The 17,324-nt window shown below is 45.8% G+C and overlaps 1 protein-coding gene across 1 annotated transcript in view; it reads right to left on the reverse strand.

Moving 5' to 3' along the window:
• HEATR4 (HEAT repeat containing 4) overlaps positions 1-10,305 on the reverse strand; it is a 41,056-nt gene extending 30,751 nt beyond the window's left edge. The window contains exons 1-5 of the mRNA XM_023761326.1: positions 9,117-10,305; positions 7,561-7,745; positions 6,358-6,498; positions 1,883-2,083; positions 416-559 (exon numbers count right to left, since the gene is read on the reverse strand). Of these exons, the coding sequence (XP_023617094.1) occupies positions 416-559; positions 1,883-2,083; positions 6,358-6,498; positions 7,561-7,745; positions 9,117-9,997 (1,552 nt within the window). The 5' untranslated portion in view covers positions 9,998-10,305. The remainder of the gene's footprint in view (positions 1-415; positions 560-1,882; positions 2,084-6,357; positions 6,499-7,560; positions 7,746-9,116) is intronic.
• Positions 10,306-17,324: the final 7,019 nt, after the last annotated feature.

Consider the following 17,324-nt stretch of genomic DNA (forward strand, 5'->3'; position numbering starts at 1 on the left):
CCCTCCCCTGCCAGCCTGATTGCCCCCAACTGCCCTCCCCTGCCGGCCATCTTGTGATGGCCATCTTGTGGTGGCTATTTTGACAACATGGGGTGGCCATCTTGTGCAAGGGTGTGATAGTCAATTTGCATATTACCTTTTTATTATATAGGATCATTGGGTCCTGTGTCTTGTTAAACCTGTTTTTGCTAACTGAAAGAAAACTGAAGAGGATTTTCGCATTTAAAAAATGTCATTACCATACTAATGACTTCCATGAACACGAAGTGGCACATTTGAGCTTTCAGAAAGTGGGAGATAATGCTGCGCTTCACACCACTTTGGCTTACAAAGGGTTTCATAGGAGCGTTCTACTTTCGGATAGCAGGGGAAACCTGTAGTTAGTATGCTCAAACAGTCCAGTTCTGGCTCTCACCTGAGTCTCCCTGCCTGATGGCAATCCGGGGCCGTTCCAAAGCGGCGGTGGCACACGTGATGATGGCTTGGATCCGAATATCATCATGCATGTCCACCAAGCCCCGCAGCAGACCCTCTATTGTCTTATGGCGCCACTCGATGACTGTGACGCAGGGAGCAAAGTGAGATGAGAACCACTTGGTCAGGGTTAGATACATACTGCAGCCCCCCCCCCCCCCCCACCCCCGACAATTCAAGCAAAACATTAGCTCAGAAAAATAAAGGGCCTCAGAGATGGGATCCTTAGGGAGGTTATTTCTCTCCTTAGGGAGGTTATTTCTCTGATGATCCATATACTCTCTAGTTCAGTCCCAAACAACTTCCCCCCGCCCCAAATCTCATCCTATATTCTGTCTCTCGCTCTTAAATAGCTTCACTGGTACCATCTGGAAAACATAGTGGTTACGGGCACTTTGTTATCAGACATACCTGGTTTGGAATCACAATTATTAGCCGTGTGACCTTGGGTAAGTTACTTAACCTGTCTGAGCCTGAGATTTTTCATTTGTAAAATGGGAATAATACTAGAATCTACCATGTTGAGTGACTGAATAGTACATGAGTTAACTAGACAAAGTTTAGCAAGATACCTGGCAAGTTACCCTCAGGTTTCCTTGCCTTTGAGGGCTCCTCCATCTGGCTTTCAAGGTCATTCTCATTGTATTGCTAACTGCTCTTTGTAGGTATCAAGCTTTCATTTCAGTGCTCCCACCATCTGTAGTTGCTCCCTAATAGTGGCTTTTACTTGGTATCTCTTTTTCAACTCTTTTATGTTTATCTGATCCAGTTTATGAAATGGATCACCTCTCTTCTTCCTGCAGTAGCTAAATTAGTTTCTTAGGTTCTGAAAGACAACAGCCCTTGAGTCCTTAAATCTTATAGCTTTCAACAGTCCTTGCCAGGTGCTTACTCTGCCCCAGGCACTCAGACTTCTACTCCCATATCTCTGAGGGCAGAGTAGATATAGGATAATCCCAACTCCAGGAATGAATTTTGGAGAGGGGTGGTTTATACCACAGACAACTACCATGTGAATAAAATAGTTATAAGTGTTTCTTGGGAATTTTTTGACCACCATTACATTTCCATTGCTTGGACAGCATGTTTCAGCCTTCCCTTCACGCATTATTTAGTGAACATAAGGTTTCAGAGGTAAGTTAGGGTCCCTGCCTGTGAAGAGTTCTCAACATAGTGAGTTTTCACAGATTACTGAAGTAAAACCCACCCATGCAAAAAGTATTCATATGTCAACTAGCATTGTGTGAAAAGAAAGGCTCTTGTCTAGTCTAACCTTGATGAGGCAACCAGATTTTTATGTTTTATGAGAGGGATGGATTTTCAAACACCAGTCCAAGCTGAGACTCTCATCCTCCACAAATACATACTGATACCTCTTGATGTCCCGCCCCCCACGCCCTTCACTCACTCAGAGCCCAGGCAGTCCTCCATTCCTGCAGCATCCTCCGCAGGACCAGCAGTTTCCAGGGCACATCCTCCTTCAGTGAATCTGCCAGCATCTTCAGTTTCTTGGCCTTAATGGACATGTCCTCACTCCCCTGCACCAGCAGATCCTTGACTGGGGTGGGCAGAGCAGTCCAGCGCGGGGCTCCTTTCACGGGCCTGCAAGCTGTGCAGTGTGCCAGTATGAGGTCCTGCCCTAGGCCCTGTGTTCCAACCAGCATCTCATTCCTATTTCTGACGAAGACCAAGGCAAAACAATGTTCTCAAGAGCAAACTTTCCTGTGGTTATAAAGGGAACTGAGCACAAGTGCCACAGGGAGCTGTGACTACAGACATGAGAAGCCACGATGGTGGGGGAGAAAGGTGGTGGGGGGGGAAAGCTGAGCTATTTACAAGCCTTTCTATAAGTGTAATAAATCTTTAGGCACATAAATATGTTTATACTAGAAGCCCAGCACACAAAATTGTGCAGCCTTTAGGCACATAAATATGTTTATACTAGAAGCCCAGCACACAAAATTGTGCAGCCCCGCCCACCCGCACGGGCAGCCCTGCCACACTTGCAGCCCCGCCCATCCACACGCGCTTCGCCGCGCTCACAGCCCTGCCCACCTGCGCTGGTCTTTGGTTGTTACAGCGTTAGGGCCACTGGGTTTTTATAATTATAGATGTAAAAGGGTTTGCTCCTAAAATTTGATATTTGATATATTGCAATTTAGAGTATAATGGGCCATTAATTCCTAGTTTAATTGTTCTTTTTATGCTTTTAATTTGGTAGGAAGAATGGTCCTTCAAGCTGCTAAATTTTAAAGATTTTAGCATCTCTGAAATTTTCCTAATTAGGACAAATAACAGTTGGAACTTTGAGAACAGAAGAAAATCCTATATAATAAAAGGCTAATACGCAAATTGACCGAACAGCAGAATGACCGGTCGCTATGACGTGTACTGACCACCAGGGGCAGATGCTCAATGCAGGAGCTGCCCCCTGGTAGTTAGTGTGCTCCCACAGGGGGAGCGCTGCTCAGCCAGAAGCCGGGCTCACAGCTGGCGAGGGCAGTGGTGGTGGTGGGAGCTTCTCCCACTTCTGTGGCAGCGCTAAGGATGTCCGACTGATGGCTTAGGCCCGCTCCCCAGCAGTCGGATATCCCCCAAGGCCTCCTGGACTGCAAGAGGGCATAGGCCGGGCTGAGGGACCCCGCCCCCTCACACACACGCACACACACACACACACACACACACACCCCGAGTGCATGAATTTTGTGCACCGGGCCTCTAGTATTATATAAGTACAAGAGGCCCATTGCTGAAAGATTCCTGCAAGAATAGGGCTTCCTCAGGCCTATTCCTGCAAGAATAGGGCTTCTTTTGGCTGGAGCGAAGCAGAGAAGGGATTGAAGCCCGCCCTTCTCCACTGCCTCGCTCCCTCCTGTCTCCGCTGCCTCGGCTCTGCTCCTGTGTTCGCTGCCTCGGGACACTCCATCAGTGGCATAGCAGCGAGGCTGGATCGGCCACCGGAGTGGGCGGATCATGCCTCGCTGCTTGCCCCCGTGGCCCCCGGCCAGGTGACAGGCCCAGACACTCCAGCAGCGATGGAACGGCGAGGCTGGAACCGCCACCACTGGGCGCCGCTATCTTATGGCTATGGGCGCTGCCATCTTTGTGATGGAGTGACAGTTAATTTGCATATTACTCTTTTATTAGATGGGATAGTTGTTATATAAAAAGTTATAGCTGTTATATTTTTCTAGACTTAATGTGATCCCTGATATGAGATTCAGAAAGCGTCTTTCTCAGAGGAGTAGTTGTGTAGAGAAGAAGGCAAAACAGATAAAAATATTTCCGGCCCGGCCAACGTAGCTCAGTGATTGAGCAGCAACCTATGAACCAAGAGATCACGGTTTGATTCCAGGTCAGGGCACATATCTAGATTGCGGGCTCAATCCCCAGTCGGGGTGTGCAGGAGGCAGCCAATTAATGATTCTCTCTCATTATTGATGTTTCTATCTCTCCCTCTCCCTTTCTCTCTGAAATCAATAAAAATATATTTTAAAAAGAAAACAAAACATTTCCAGACTACTAATTTCATTATTTGCCACATTGCTTCTCAGTTTCATGTTCTAATCTGTCACTATCAGCAGTTTCTGTTTTTCCAGATCTCATTCCAACTCAAACGTGTTTAGATTTGCTCTGAATCAATTCTTTTCTTTGAGCAAGGAGGGCTTCTACCACTTCTTCTAATGTAAATAGAGTCCTGTGAGACTCCAGGGCAATCTAGCTCAGAGGCTCATGTAGAGCACACCCTAAAAATGGTGCTCACCCAGCTTGATCACACTGGGGGAACTCAGTCACCCTGAGTTCAGGGATTCCTTCCTTTGCAGTGTAGGATGTGCACAGCCAGAAGCCATAGAACCAGCTCCAGACAGGTCAGCTCCCAGTGAATAGATCCTTGGCCATATGACATTCCCCCACTTCTCTCTGCCTTCTTAAAATCCCTTTCCTGGAAGTGAGAAGTAGCTGTTCCTCCTGTATCCCCCTGCCCAGGGAGTTAAAATCGATGTGGTCAGAACGTCTTAAATCGCTGCCAGTTAAACTCTTAAGAGAATAAACATGTACAACTACCAACATTTATTTTACTTCTAGCCCTTGAGTTCCAGGCAGGTGGAAATACATCCACTTGCCACCTTCCACCTCAGAAGTCACCTAAAGGGAGCATAAAAAGAAACAACCCCTTGTCTGTCTATGGGAGAAAAGGCACAGTACACTTGGTTGGCAGAAACAGATGGTGCCTTTGTGATGTGTACTGTAAAACCTGTGCTTGGTATATAGGAACCATGATGATCTAGGCACACTAAGAGAGTTTTCTGTCAGGCTGTACACTTTGTTTCTTTCTTTTTAAAAAATACTAGAGGCCCGAAGCACAAAATTTGTGCAAGGGGCTTGGCCCTCGCAGCCACGGTGGCTGCCTCAGCCCTCACAGCCCAGGCTTCGTCCAGAAGGACGTCCAGAAGGTCGTTCGGCTGTCTGGTCTAATTAGCATATTATGCTTTTATTATTATAGATATTTTTATTGATTTCAAAGAGGAAGGGAGAGGGAGGGAGAGATAGAAACAGCAATGATGAGAGAGAATCATTGATTGGCTGCCTTCTGCAGGTCCCCTTCTGGGAATTGAGCCCATAACCCCGGCATGTGCCGTTGACCGGAATCAAACCTGGGACCCTTCAGTCCGTAGGCTGACGCTCTGTCCACTGAGCCAAACTGGCTAGGGCTAGTGTCTCCGTTTTAATGAAGCAACTAAAGCTCCAGAAGGTGACTTGCCAAGACCTAACCCAAGGCTCTGCTGGGGTGCTTTCTCTGCTGCTTTATAATAGCGGTCCTCAACAAAGGAGGAGTGGGTGTGGGTACTGGGGAAGCTATGCATAGCCACCATGAGTAGCATCTCCACTCTAATGACTGATACCTAGCCAGGCAGCACTAGAGACAGAGGTTTAGGGGTGGGTGGGAAAAGAATGGGTCACTACTGCTACTAGTTTCTGCACATGAGGGGACCACCTCAACAGTGACACTGCAAAGAAAAGAGTCATGGGAAATGGATACATAGTTTCTTGGAGAATGGGCACTTTTTGTTTCATTAGCTCATTTCTTGGCTATTTTCCTTCCCTCTCTCTACCTTCTCTGTCTTACATAATCAAAATGATGTACTGGTAGAGGATGCTGCTATGGCCTGAGAAGCAGATATTGGCCTGAGTATGGAGTGGGAGGGTAGAGCCAGCCCAACGAAAAAGAGCAGAGTACTCGATCAGGGTCTGATAAGCGTCCCCTGGAAGCATTAAGATGTAATTATTGGCACTTATTACACCTAAGTTTTATTTTATTTCAACTGAATGAATGCTTCACAAAACCTCTTCCTAGTTATAGTTACTATTTTATCATTTTATGAGATGATTTTTAAAAAAGATTTTTTATTGAGGGGAAGAGAAAAACATCAATGTGAGAGCGAAACATCCATCGGCTGGGCATGTGCCCTGGCCGGGAATCTAACCGCCAACCCTTCCGTGCATGGGATGATGCCCAACCAATGGCCAGGGCAGGGAGATGACTTCTAGTCGGTAGGAAGAGACTCTCCTGGATGCTGGTGGTGCCCTGCCCTCTGAAACAGGGACCTTAAAGAAATGGTGCCCGAGCCAGTGTGGCTCAGTTGTTTGGAGCATTGTCCCCTACACCAGCAGGTGTCGGTCGGGTTCAATCCCTGGTTGGGACACAAACAGGCAGTTGGGGGGTGGGGGTGGGGGGGGGGGGAGAGGGAGCAGCCCATTAATGTCTCTCTCTCTCTCTCTCTCTCTCTCAGATCAATAAAAACACATTCTCGGTGAGAATTTTTAAAAGAAAAGAAATGGCCACACTTCCATCTTTATGCCCGTTATCAGCTTCCTGCTTACGTGCTTCAGGAACTGGCTGGGAGGTCCACCTTTCTGGGGTTTCCGGGAAGACCTTAGCTAGCTGCTTGTGGTACTGGTTGAGATTCTCCAGGAAAATTTGGTCTCTCTTTGCACCAATCCGGTGGATGATCTGGACTTTATCTATGAACAGATAAGGAAATAATGAGTCAAATAAATAAAATATACAGAGGGGACAAAAAATAAGAAAGAAAGAATGAGTCCCCAGCACCTTCCTTCTCTCTCCTCCTGGGTTGTTAGTCACCAGGACCAGATCCAATTTCACTTTACCCTCCTCTGAAGTCCCTAGGACGCATGGTTGTCGTGCTCTGTGAGGCCTGGATGTCAAGGCAGAGCCTTTCTCACTATGAAAAGCTATTTACTAATGAAGGGCCACCTAATTCATCTCTTATTCTCCATCAATACTTTTTCTTAAGCACTTTAAGAATACGTTCCGTTTATAGCGCTTTAGGAACAAGATGGGAGTAGAAAAGGATGAACAGTGTGGAACATGCAGACCTAGATCGTGCATCCTGGAAGCCCAGGCATCTAAAGGGAAAGCCCAGGTGAGCGGGAGGGGAAGGTGGTGGGCATTTATTGGGCGTTGGGCAAGACGCATTGTAAATGCTTTCTTGTCTACTGTTTACATTAAGTGCATTTTTCTTAATACTGCTTTACAAATAAGGTACATAAGGCTCAGAGAGATTATATCATTTGCTGAAGGTTAGTAGGAAAGGATTAAGCCAGGATTTAACCTCGGATCTGCCTGACTCCAAAGCCTGTGATATATTTTTTTCCAATATAGCACCTCAGTGGGGGGATATCTCAAAGTGAGAGGAGAAGGGTGTACAGAGAAGAGGTAGATTGTTCCCAAAGCCAAATCTTGCTTGCTTTACAATCCCACCCTCCACTGCCTCCTTAGAAGGATAGAAAGCTAGAGAAAGGAGGAAGAAGAAGAACCATTTTCTCCCCACCAGACATCTCCCCCCTCCCCCCACACACACCCCTGGCAAAAACAAAAATTAAAAAAAACAAACCCACACGCAAAGAGCTCGTATGAGAGTAACCAGGGAATGTTATGGAAATGTTACCATGAACACCTGGGTCACCCAGGGCCTCATCCACACCCATGACTGTGTCATCCCCCAGCTACCTTCCATCTCCGTATCTACCTTAGCCCCCACCAAAGGGCCCCAGCTCTATTACCAAAGTAAATCTCCTGTTCAAAGGTGTTGTCGGTGGAGTAAGCAAACTTTCCAGCTCGGCGAGTCACCTGCCGGATGTAGCTCTGGACTGGGGACTGGCAGGTGATCTCCTTGTTGATATCCTCAGCGGCCTTGTTGTCAGATGTTGTTTCAACACCCTGCTCCTGAGGCGAGTAACTGGGCAACCTTGGCCGGAGTGAGGGAGAGAGGGAGAAAAGGGGGGGAAAGGTAGGAGATGGACTTTCTCGTTTCCATCAGATCCACAGCTCACTCCCTTTCCTATTTTTTAAAAAAATATGTTTCTATTGATTTTTAGAGAGAGAGAGGAAGGGAGAAGGAAAGAGAGATGATAGAAACATCAATTGGCTGCCTCCTGCACGCCCCCTACGGGGATCGAGCCTGCAACCCAGGAATGTGCCCTGACTGGGAATCAAACCATAACCTCTTGGTGCATGGGATGACGCTCAAACCACTGAGCAACACCAGCCAGGCTCCGTTTCCTTTTTAAGCTCAACGCATACACACATGAGCATTTAAAGAACACCTCTATCTGACTATTGGCCTTGACCCCAAGGTCCACTTGAATATGGAGCTGCCAGAAGGGCCTGACTGCAGCCACCTTTCCTCTTCCCTGGTGGAGCCACTCCTTCTGTAGCCACTGGACAGCACAATACAGTCCCATCCTCCCAGCATTACCCTCCTTTAACGCTGGTGCCCTTGGTGGATACACGGACTTGGGGAAGGGGACCCTCCTCCTACAGTACCTCACTTCATTATGTGTGGTTACTTAATGTTTGTTGGACAGACTGTAAGCACCTTAAAAGATAGGTTCGTGTCTATCTCATTACATTGCATTTTGCAAAGTAACCGGAAAGTAGTGGGCATGTGATTTCTATTTTACTAATAAATGGATAAATAAATGAGCTTCCACTTATTTTTAGTTCACTTTTGGGAATGAGAGGTATCATAATAGCTCCAGGCCTCCCTCTAGCTATAAATGAGGAGGAAAAATCTGAGACACGCACAGCAACCCTCTTCTCTCAGGTTGTCTACTTCTCTGCCCTGCTGCCAGTCAGTTTTTGAGTCAGTGACATGCTGGCTTCTTATTCAAAGGGAGGCAGGACCAAACCTCAGAGCCAGGAGGCTCTGCCTTCCTTACTCTCACCATGCTTACATTTCTGGGAGCACCTGGACAATAACTGGATCAGCAGAAAGGGAAAGGCTGAGAACCAATCCCTTCAACGGCACTGGTTCTCACCGGGGAGCAATTCTGTCCCCTGTGTCAATGTCTGGAGACATCTTTGGTTGTCACAACTGGAGAGTACCAGTGGCATCCATAGGAATGCTGTTAAACATCTTACAATACACAGCGCAGCCCTCTGCAACCTAGAATGTCGGTAGTGCTGAGGTTGAAAATCTTACTTTAAGCAGATGGACAGAGCAGGTTGGCAGGGAAAACACAAGAGGTTGAAGGGAGAGTGTAAGCCAGCCCACCCAGGATTCCTTGAAGGGAAGCCCAGGATTCTTAAAGGCATGTCGGGGGCCCAGCCAGTCTACCGATAATAAACAGGAAGCAGCAGCTCTGGCTCTTTTTTCTCCTCCGTGGGCAGGGTGACACTTTGTTCCTCAAAATCCGCCATCTCTGCTTCCTCCAGTTCTTTCAAGAGCTCCAGGTCGCTGGCGGAACTGAGCTCATCCCGGATGTGGCTCCAGTCGTATTGTTGGCGCAAGAAGCTCTGCCACTTGTTGGGGGAGACCCCGGGCCTTAAAGGACGCTTGTTCTGTATCCATCTGGCCGTGCGCTTGTCCAGCTTTTCCAGCACGATGGCCTCCCAGGCTCTGGCCTCCTTCTCGTGGGGCGGAAGCCAGGTTTCCCCCTCCAGTTCCAGATCTGGAGTAGGTGGCAGGCTCAGAAAGTCTGGATCCATGCAGCAAAGAGGAATGGGAAGGCAAGACTTTCTCTGGACTGTGCTTCCTGACTTGGACTTCCTTAGCTTCTTCCTAAAATAGGTAGGACTTTCTGTTTTCTCAGCCTGGGAGGTGACCCTCGCTGAGGGACTTGAAGAATCCGACAACTTGAAGCTGACGGGTTTCTCAGGCCGGGCCTTCCTGATGTGGGGAGGCTGGATGATGCTGTCTGCATTGTAGAGGTGATGGAAGCTGCACTGGCTGTAAGGAAAGCTGGCTAGCCCTCGCCGCCACACCACCTCCTGAGAAAAGGTAAGGTTTGAAGCCGCCTTTTTAAAATACTGGTTCTTGAGGTCTGCACAGTGCTGCGGGCTGAAGTGAAAGACTGGAGGCACGCTGGAGATAGAGGTGCACTCCTCCGTGCTTCTTGGGTTTAGGTAGGAGAAAAGCATGCCCCTTCTCAGCTGTCGGGGGAGTGACCGATAGAGAACTCGAGGAAGAAAGGTCTTTTCCTTTTGGTTCCTGGCCATTGTTTCCCAGCAAATGCTTCCTGCCACACGGCCTGGTCCAGAGGCAGGGCCTGGAGGCGTGACCTGTTAAAGGGCCGAGAGGAACTGGTGAGAGCTCTAGGTCATAGAAGTTGGTAACCCATAGCAATACAGAAAGAAAAGAACTTGGAAGATAGATGGGAGGAGGGAAAGTCGTGTGAATTAGAAGGATGGAAGAAAGAAAAGGTACAACATTCCAAATATTACTTGCATCAGACCCTTGCTTCCAATCTCACACTTGTCCCCAAAGCTCAGCCCCTCATCTTCTTAGGAGGGATAACTGCTTTTCAACAGTATTCCATGCTCCCAGTTTTTCCTCAAACGTTGCTTTCTCTCTGTTCAAAGGCTTATAGCATAAAGTTCAGACAACTCAACCTGGCACTCGGGGTTCTCCATGAGTGTGATCCCCAGTTAATGACCTTGTCCTGATATGTAAGGGGTCTCCTAGCTCTTCTCCGGGTATCCCTCCCTTCACATAGTGGAGCTTCCATCTGTGCCTTCTATATGAAACTGGTGGCCTGGTGCACAGATTCATGCATATTGAAAGGAAAGTAATTAGAAGAAATATTTTAATATTGCTACTCGCCCTTTCTCTATAATAGAAGTGTCAGAGATGAAAGAAAATTAGTAAAATGTATATGAAAATAATATATAAATTGATTAATAAATAAACAATAACATGATATAACAAAAACATGATATAAAAACAATAAAAACATGATATAAAAACAACATTGATAAAAATAATGACTGATGCCCTGACCGGTTTGGCTCAGTGGATAGAGCGTCGGTCTGCGGACTCAAGGATCCCAGGTTCGATTCCGGTCAAGGGCATGTACTTTGGTTGCGGGCACATTCCCAGTGGGGAGTGTGCAGGAGGCAGCTGATCAATGTTTCTCTCTCATCGATGTTTCCAACTCTCTATCCCTCTCCCTTCCTCTCTGTAAAAAATCAATAAAATATATTAAAAAAAATAATGACTGATAAATTTATTAAACTTATTCTAATATCTCCCTGTGTACCACATTAAGAGTAAAAACATTTTCAGAGTGCTTGACTAATTTTCCTCTGATGTCCCAGCATCAAGAAAGGTTCAGGAAATCTGGAGTAGGCTGTGCGTAGATTAAATAGGAGTCCAGAGACGAAGCATAATTTTGAAAGGCATTTGGGGGTCAGAGGAGCTTAGCTTAAAAGAAACTAAGATGTAAGGTCTAAGGTCTAAGGTCTAAGGTCTAAGGTCTAAGGTCTCCTCGTCTCAGGACCCCATGCTTTTTATTAACACAACTTGTCCTGAGGGGAGGCAGAGATATACACTTCAAAGGGTCAGGGTTTGGTACAGAGTCCATTGTCAGAATGGGGGAATTAGCCTACGGCTGTTCAGGTGTTTGGCCAGTAGGAGGCAATAACATGTAGATTAAGATGCCCATTTAGCCTTCTGGCAGCCAACAATTATCCCTTTTCAGGTTTGGGGAAATGCCACCAGCAATTCCCAGATTCAGCCCTGCTGTCATGCTGGAATTGGTTTCTGGCAGAAGTCTTCACAATTTTAACTCTAACGTCACTTGCTCTTTGAACTTGAGAGAAAGCAACATATAACTGACCATGTCTGAAAACGGGTTCAGGTAGGAATATTCCTACTCTGTCTAGATTGGTGCCAGTGAGAGCTTTATATGTATCACACATGCGCGGGTCAACGTTTATTTTTAAATTGCCAGTGTGTGTTATATGTACCGGCCGGTCAGACAGTCGGACGGATGGACGGCTGGTTACTTAGCCTTTTATATAGAAAGACTAGTGGCCTGGTGCACAGATTTGTGCACATTGAAAGGAAATTAATTAGAAGAAATATTTTAATATTGCTATTCACCCTTTCTCTATAATAGAAGTGTCAACCAAATTCATGATCAACAGTGACAGATCGAAACATACGCATGTTATTGGCTCCAGCAAGAGCTTTATATGTACCGCGCATGTCAACTTAGCCTTTTATAGATATAGAATAAACTTGCTTAGTTAGGCCTGCTTTCTGATTTAGCTAAACATCTTCCAGCCCAGTGAAGCACCCCAACTTCTCTTTCAGGTAACTGTCAGCAACACAGTAGTAAATATCAACACAAAGCAGATTATTATTGTAGATCATGCAGGGAGAACAAAGGGTAAAATATTTAACTACAGCAGTGTTTGACTATATTCTGCACAGTGAGAAAACCTGAAGTAATTTTCAAGTTCCACCATTTCTTACTTCTTTTCAGTCAGGTCAAGTTTCTACTAAATCTCAGTTTTCTGGCTAATGAAACGAAAATAGGATTCCACCAAGTCTCCTATCTACCTACTCCAAGACTTCTGTGAGGATCAAATGAGATGAGGCAGGGGAAAACACTTCACAGACATTTGGTTAGTGTAAAATGTTTCCACCTGGCTATAAAGCAAGTCTTGTTCCTGGGCTAGAGAAACTGCAAGGAGGCTAGTCACTAGGGAGAGGAAGCCGGGCGTTGCTATGTGGTGTCATTACCCGGACAGACACATAGCATGTTAGCCTTTTATATACATAGATTGCCAGTGCGTGTCATATGTACTGGCCGTTGGGTGGATAGCCACATGGATGTACGGTCAGTCACTTAGCCTGTCTATATATATAGATAGCCTTTCTTCCATATTTAACACAAATTCTATTTCCCAGGCCCAGCTCAATTCCTGCCTGCTCCATAACTTCCTTGATCTATCCGGGCCTCCATGTCATATGAAAATTTATAAATTGCTTCTAGTCCATGCCAGTTGTTTTAACTTTTAATGCTGTGACACTTCAATTATTAAATATGTGCTCTCTAACTGCATTGCCCTATCTCTGCTAGCCTTCAAAATCACCTGGTACTTTTCCATATTGTTTCATAGTCATCATTGTTAGAATTTTTAACAGCTGCAAAATATTTTATCAAGTGTATAAATCATCTTAGCTCTTCCTTAATTACTGGGCAAGCTGTTTCCAGGTTTTAGCTAGCATGGAAAACACTGTAGAGAACCACTGCCTGGATTTAGTGCTTCGAAAATTTTTTTTCTTCTGAAGCACTTACTTGGACTAATAATGATAATTGACAATTAGGGAGTACTTTGCTAAGGGCTTTACACAGGGAAGATATTATAGTTTTTATTTCCTATGGGAAGAAGCCGCAGCTCAGAGAGGTAGATAAGTTACTTCAGATCACACAGGTTGTAAGTAGAGCAGTGATGCTTCAAGCCCAACTGCCATTGTCCAGCTCCAGAGCACTTAACCTCTGTGCCACACTGGCCTTGGTTCAAGCCCCACTCCCTACCACTCACTGTGCTGGCCTTGCCTTTCCCTGAGGGCAGGTAGGCCGCATGCACAATGACACAATTATCTTGCCTTGCTTGCCCTGTGCACAAGGTGCCCTTTAGCTCAGATCTGACTTATTTCTCTTTCCTTTATAACACTCAGCACAGTACCTTCTCTCCTTAGGACTTGATTTATCCCACTGGCTTCTGTGTATTAAATCTCATCTCTCAGTGGATTTCTTTTGTTAAGGACCAGCTTTCATCTAGATGTCACTAGGCCAAAATTGATAACCTCACTCAAATGAAGTCCCACATCATTGATATGCTATCCCTCTAGGATTTTTTGCACATAAGATGGAATTTGGTTGTTCCATCTCTTCACGAAAGCAACATGGCCCCAAGGGTAGAGGATGGTCACAAGGTGATAGTTTTCCTGAAATTGTACCTACTTTTACTGGTTAAAAATAAACTGTTAGTTAAAAACAATATTAGTACCCTAGCCGGTTTGGCTCAGTGGATAGAGCGTTGACCTGCGGACTAAAGGGTCGCAGGTTCGATTCTGGCCAAGGGCATATGCCTGGGTTGCAGGCTTGATCTCCAGTAGGGAGCATGCAGGAGGCAGCCTACCAATGATTCTCTCATCATTGATGTTTCTATCGCTCTATCTCTCTCCCTTCCTCTCTAAAATCAATAAAAAATATATTTTAAAAAAACAATATTAGTGTTCTCCTGCCCTGCATAGTGCCTAATGGAATATTTTATAATTCTTAACATATCAGTATATCAATAACTTGCTCCTAAGGCAGGGGGCATTTTGATTCTAAACACTTAAAAAAACAAGATGACTACCTATATGGAATGACTGGGGGGGGGGGGTATCCCTAGATATATGCCCATTAGCCTGGGACATAAAGAATCTTTGGTTACAATGCCAACATTCTAGAAAGAATACCATGTTATCATTATTAATTATTATAAACTAGGGTAGGGTCCCTAGGCCTGGCCGGCAATCAGGACAGGCTGGGGCCTTCCTTCCCCCAGCTGCCAGCTGCTGGCTGCTGGCTGGAGCCTTCGTTTCACGCTGCCTCCTGGTGGTCAGCACACATCATAGCAAGCGGTCAAACTCCCTGTGAGTGGAACTCCCTAGGGGACAATTTGCATATTAGCCTTTTATTATATAGGATTATCAAAGAATAGTTATCATCTCTCTAAATAAAAGGCTACTATGCTAAGTGTCCAACTGTCCAACCAGTTGCTATGATGCACACTGACCACCAGGGGGCAGATGCTCAATGCAGGAGCTGCTGAGCTGCAGTGACTTGGCAGCAGCAGTTCTTGGGTGATGCACCCCAAAACCAGAGAGGAGGGAGCCAGATTGCTCGTGGGGCCATGCGATTTCACCTTCGGCCATGTGTTATGTTGTTGCTGGGGCACTGTTGGCCCCGAATCTGGTTTACTGTACACTTGCGTTTGCGTTCCACACCCTGTACAACAGCAAACCTTGGGGGATGTTGGAGAGCCAATTTCAGCCCGATCCCCGCAGGCCAGGACAAGGGACCCCACCTGCCGGAGGGACCCCGCTCACTCCGCAGATGCCAGGGAGGGACCACGGGAGGCTGGCTCCAGGGCATGTCTAGCCCCTTTCACCTAGTCGCGCCCCGCTGACCACCTTCTAATTAATGTCCTTTCAATGTGCATGAATCCATGCACCGGGTCACTAGTATAATATAAAAAGAAGAAAATACATGACAGATACATTTTGAAAAAGAATGGAGACAGGACAAATGTTATAAGGTTTGATCCAAAGAGGCTTGTCCTGGATGGATTTAGTCAGAAGATAAGTGTAAGGCCAGGTTCTGCACTTCCCAACCATGTTTCCTTGGAACTATTGTCCTTAGAAGGCAAGTCTGAGGTCCCACAGCTAGATGCACTGGGCACTTAGGGAACAGTTTAGTAGTATTGAGCTGTAGGCAATTAAAAGAGAAGGTGCATAGGCCCATCTGGATGGTTCAGTTGGTTGGACCATCGTCCAGTACACCAAAAAGGTTATGGATACGATCCCTGGTCAGGGTGCATACAGGAGGCAACCAATCAGTGTTTCTCTCTCTCTCTCTCTCTCTCTCTCTCTCTCTCTCTCTCAAACCAATGAACATATCCTCTGGTGAGGATTAAAGAAGGGGGAGGAGGAGGAGGAGGGGATGAAGGAGGAGAAGGAGAAGATGAAGCATAGAGAGGGAAGAAAATGCCTATGAATAGAGTTTGGAGACTCCATATTTATATTATCCAAACTTAAATGTTACCTGGACCAACATTGTGAGGCACAGTCCTCTCCCCCAACAAACAGCCCTTAAGAACCCAAAGCAGAGTGGCAGGTCTCAGGTGCCTTTGTGCATTGACAGCATAAGAAGTTGAATAAATGGCATCCTACAGTTATTCCAACCTGGCATAAGTGCAGATGAGGCCCTGCAATCTGGTAGGCAGCAACCACCAGCATTCTCTCTGCACTTTTAGTACTTGGGTGGACAGACAGGTGTGGGGTTGGAAGGGTTAAACTACATGCCTTCAGTTAAAACCTGATGTAAGAATCTAAGCTCAAAATGTGTGAATTCTCAGAAGTTCCCAATTTAGTTCCACTCTCTATTCACCTTACCTGTTCCCTCCCCTCTCCTCCTGGGTCTGCTACTATTATTCTGCAGAAACTGTTGACATGGGCTGAACAATATGTGTAAAAAGAGTAATATTTTGCTTTCTTCCTTCTGTTATTAAAGCAGTAGAAACTGCCACAGAAGAAAAGACTAAAAAGCAATAAACCTTAGCACAGTTCATGTCTGAAAGCTTTAAAAAAGTAAGTCTCACCTCCACCCACAGATTCTCAAGTTCTGAAGTAGCACCCAGAGGGCAGTCAGCTTCTGATAGTGTTTGTTTTTTATTTTTAACCTTTATTGTTGAAAGTATTACATATGCTCCCTTTTTACTCCATTGACCCCTTCTAGCCCACCCACACCCTTCACCCCAGGCCTTTACCACCCTATTGTCTGTGGCTTATGGGTTATGTATGTATATTTGCATACAAGTTCTTTAGTTGATCTCTTCCTACCCATCCTAGATATTGTTAAAGGACCTCTGCATCAAGATCGGGGGTTTATAACACATTAAAGAAACCACAGCCCCAAGAGGTAGCTGTGGGATGTATGATGGAAGCTTGGTTGGTAGGGAGAGCGGGATCGGGGACTTGTTTCAAATCCCTTCTCTGCTGCCTCTTTCTCATCAGAAATTTTCCTTCATTTTCCCCCCTCTGCTTTCTAATTTCCATTCCTAGCCATGCGATCACACACATATACTGCTGTCTCCTGAGATTACTGTGGAAACTCTGCCACAAAGGTGATCTGTTCCTACTCTTATCTTACAGATTTCAAAACGGAGGCCCAGAGAGGAGACGTGACTCAGATCATCGTACTGGTTAGCCCCTGAAGCAAGCCCCTTTTGACACCTAATCCAAAATCTTTTCATCTACTTTCATCTACTGTCTCTCATCATTCAGCTGAGCTAATAAACTCCTTTCAGACACCAGTAAAGCAGCAGTGTTTTGAAATTACCTTCAAAATAGCCTCCCACAAGTCTTCAAAGGGAAGCAAGATTTTGCTCTTAAACCTTCCTTAGTTTCCTATGTTCCAAACTGTTTACATTGGTTACTTGGCAGCCACCTCTTTAGAATTCCATGAGTCTACTCACAGAACCTGGGGGTTCAATCAGGGGTATTTTCAGTTATTTATTAAACTTCCTTCTTTGTGAGCTGAGCTTTTGGAAATTGCATTGATTGGTGACAAAATGGACTTCTTGGTCATTCTTTGAAAAATAAATCTTTAGCCCTAGCCAGTTTGGCTCAGTGGAAAGAGCAACAGTCTGTGAACTGAAGGGTCCTGGATTCAATTCTGGTCAGGGGCATGTACCGCGTTTGCAGGCTAGTCCTGGCCCTGATCGGGACACGTGCAGAGGTAATCAATCTATGTGTCTTACA

The sequence above is a fragment of the Myotis lucifugus genome, unplaced genomic scaffold (assembly GCF_000147115.1).
Source record: "Myotis lucifugus unplaced genomic scaffold, Myoluc2.0 scaffold_207, whole genome shotgun sequence".
NCBI classification, from domain to species: Eukaryota; Metazoa; Chordata; class Mammalia; order Chiroptera; family Vespertilionidae; genus Myotis; species Myotis lucifugus.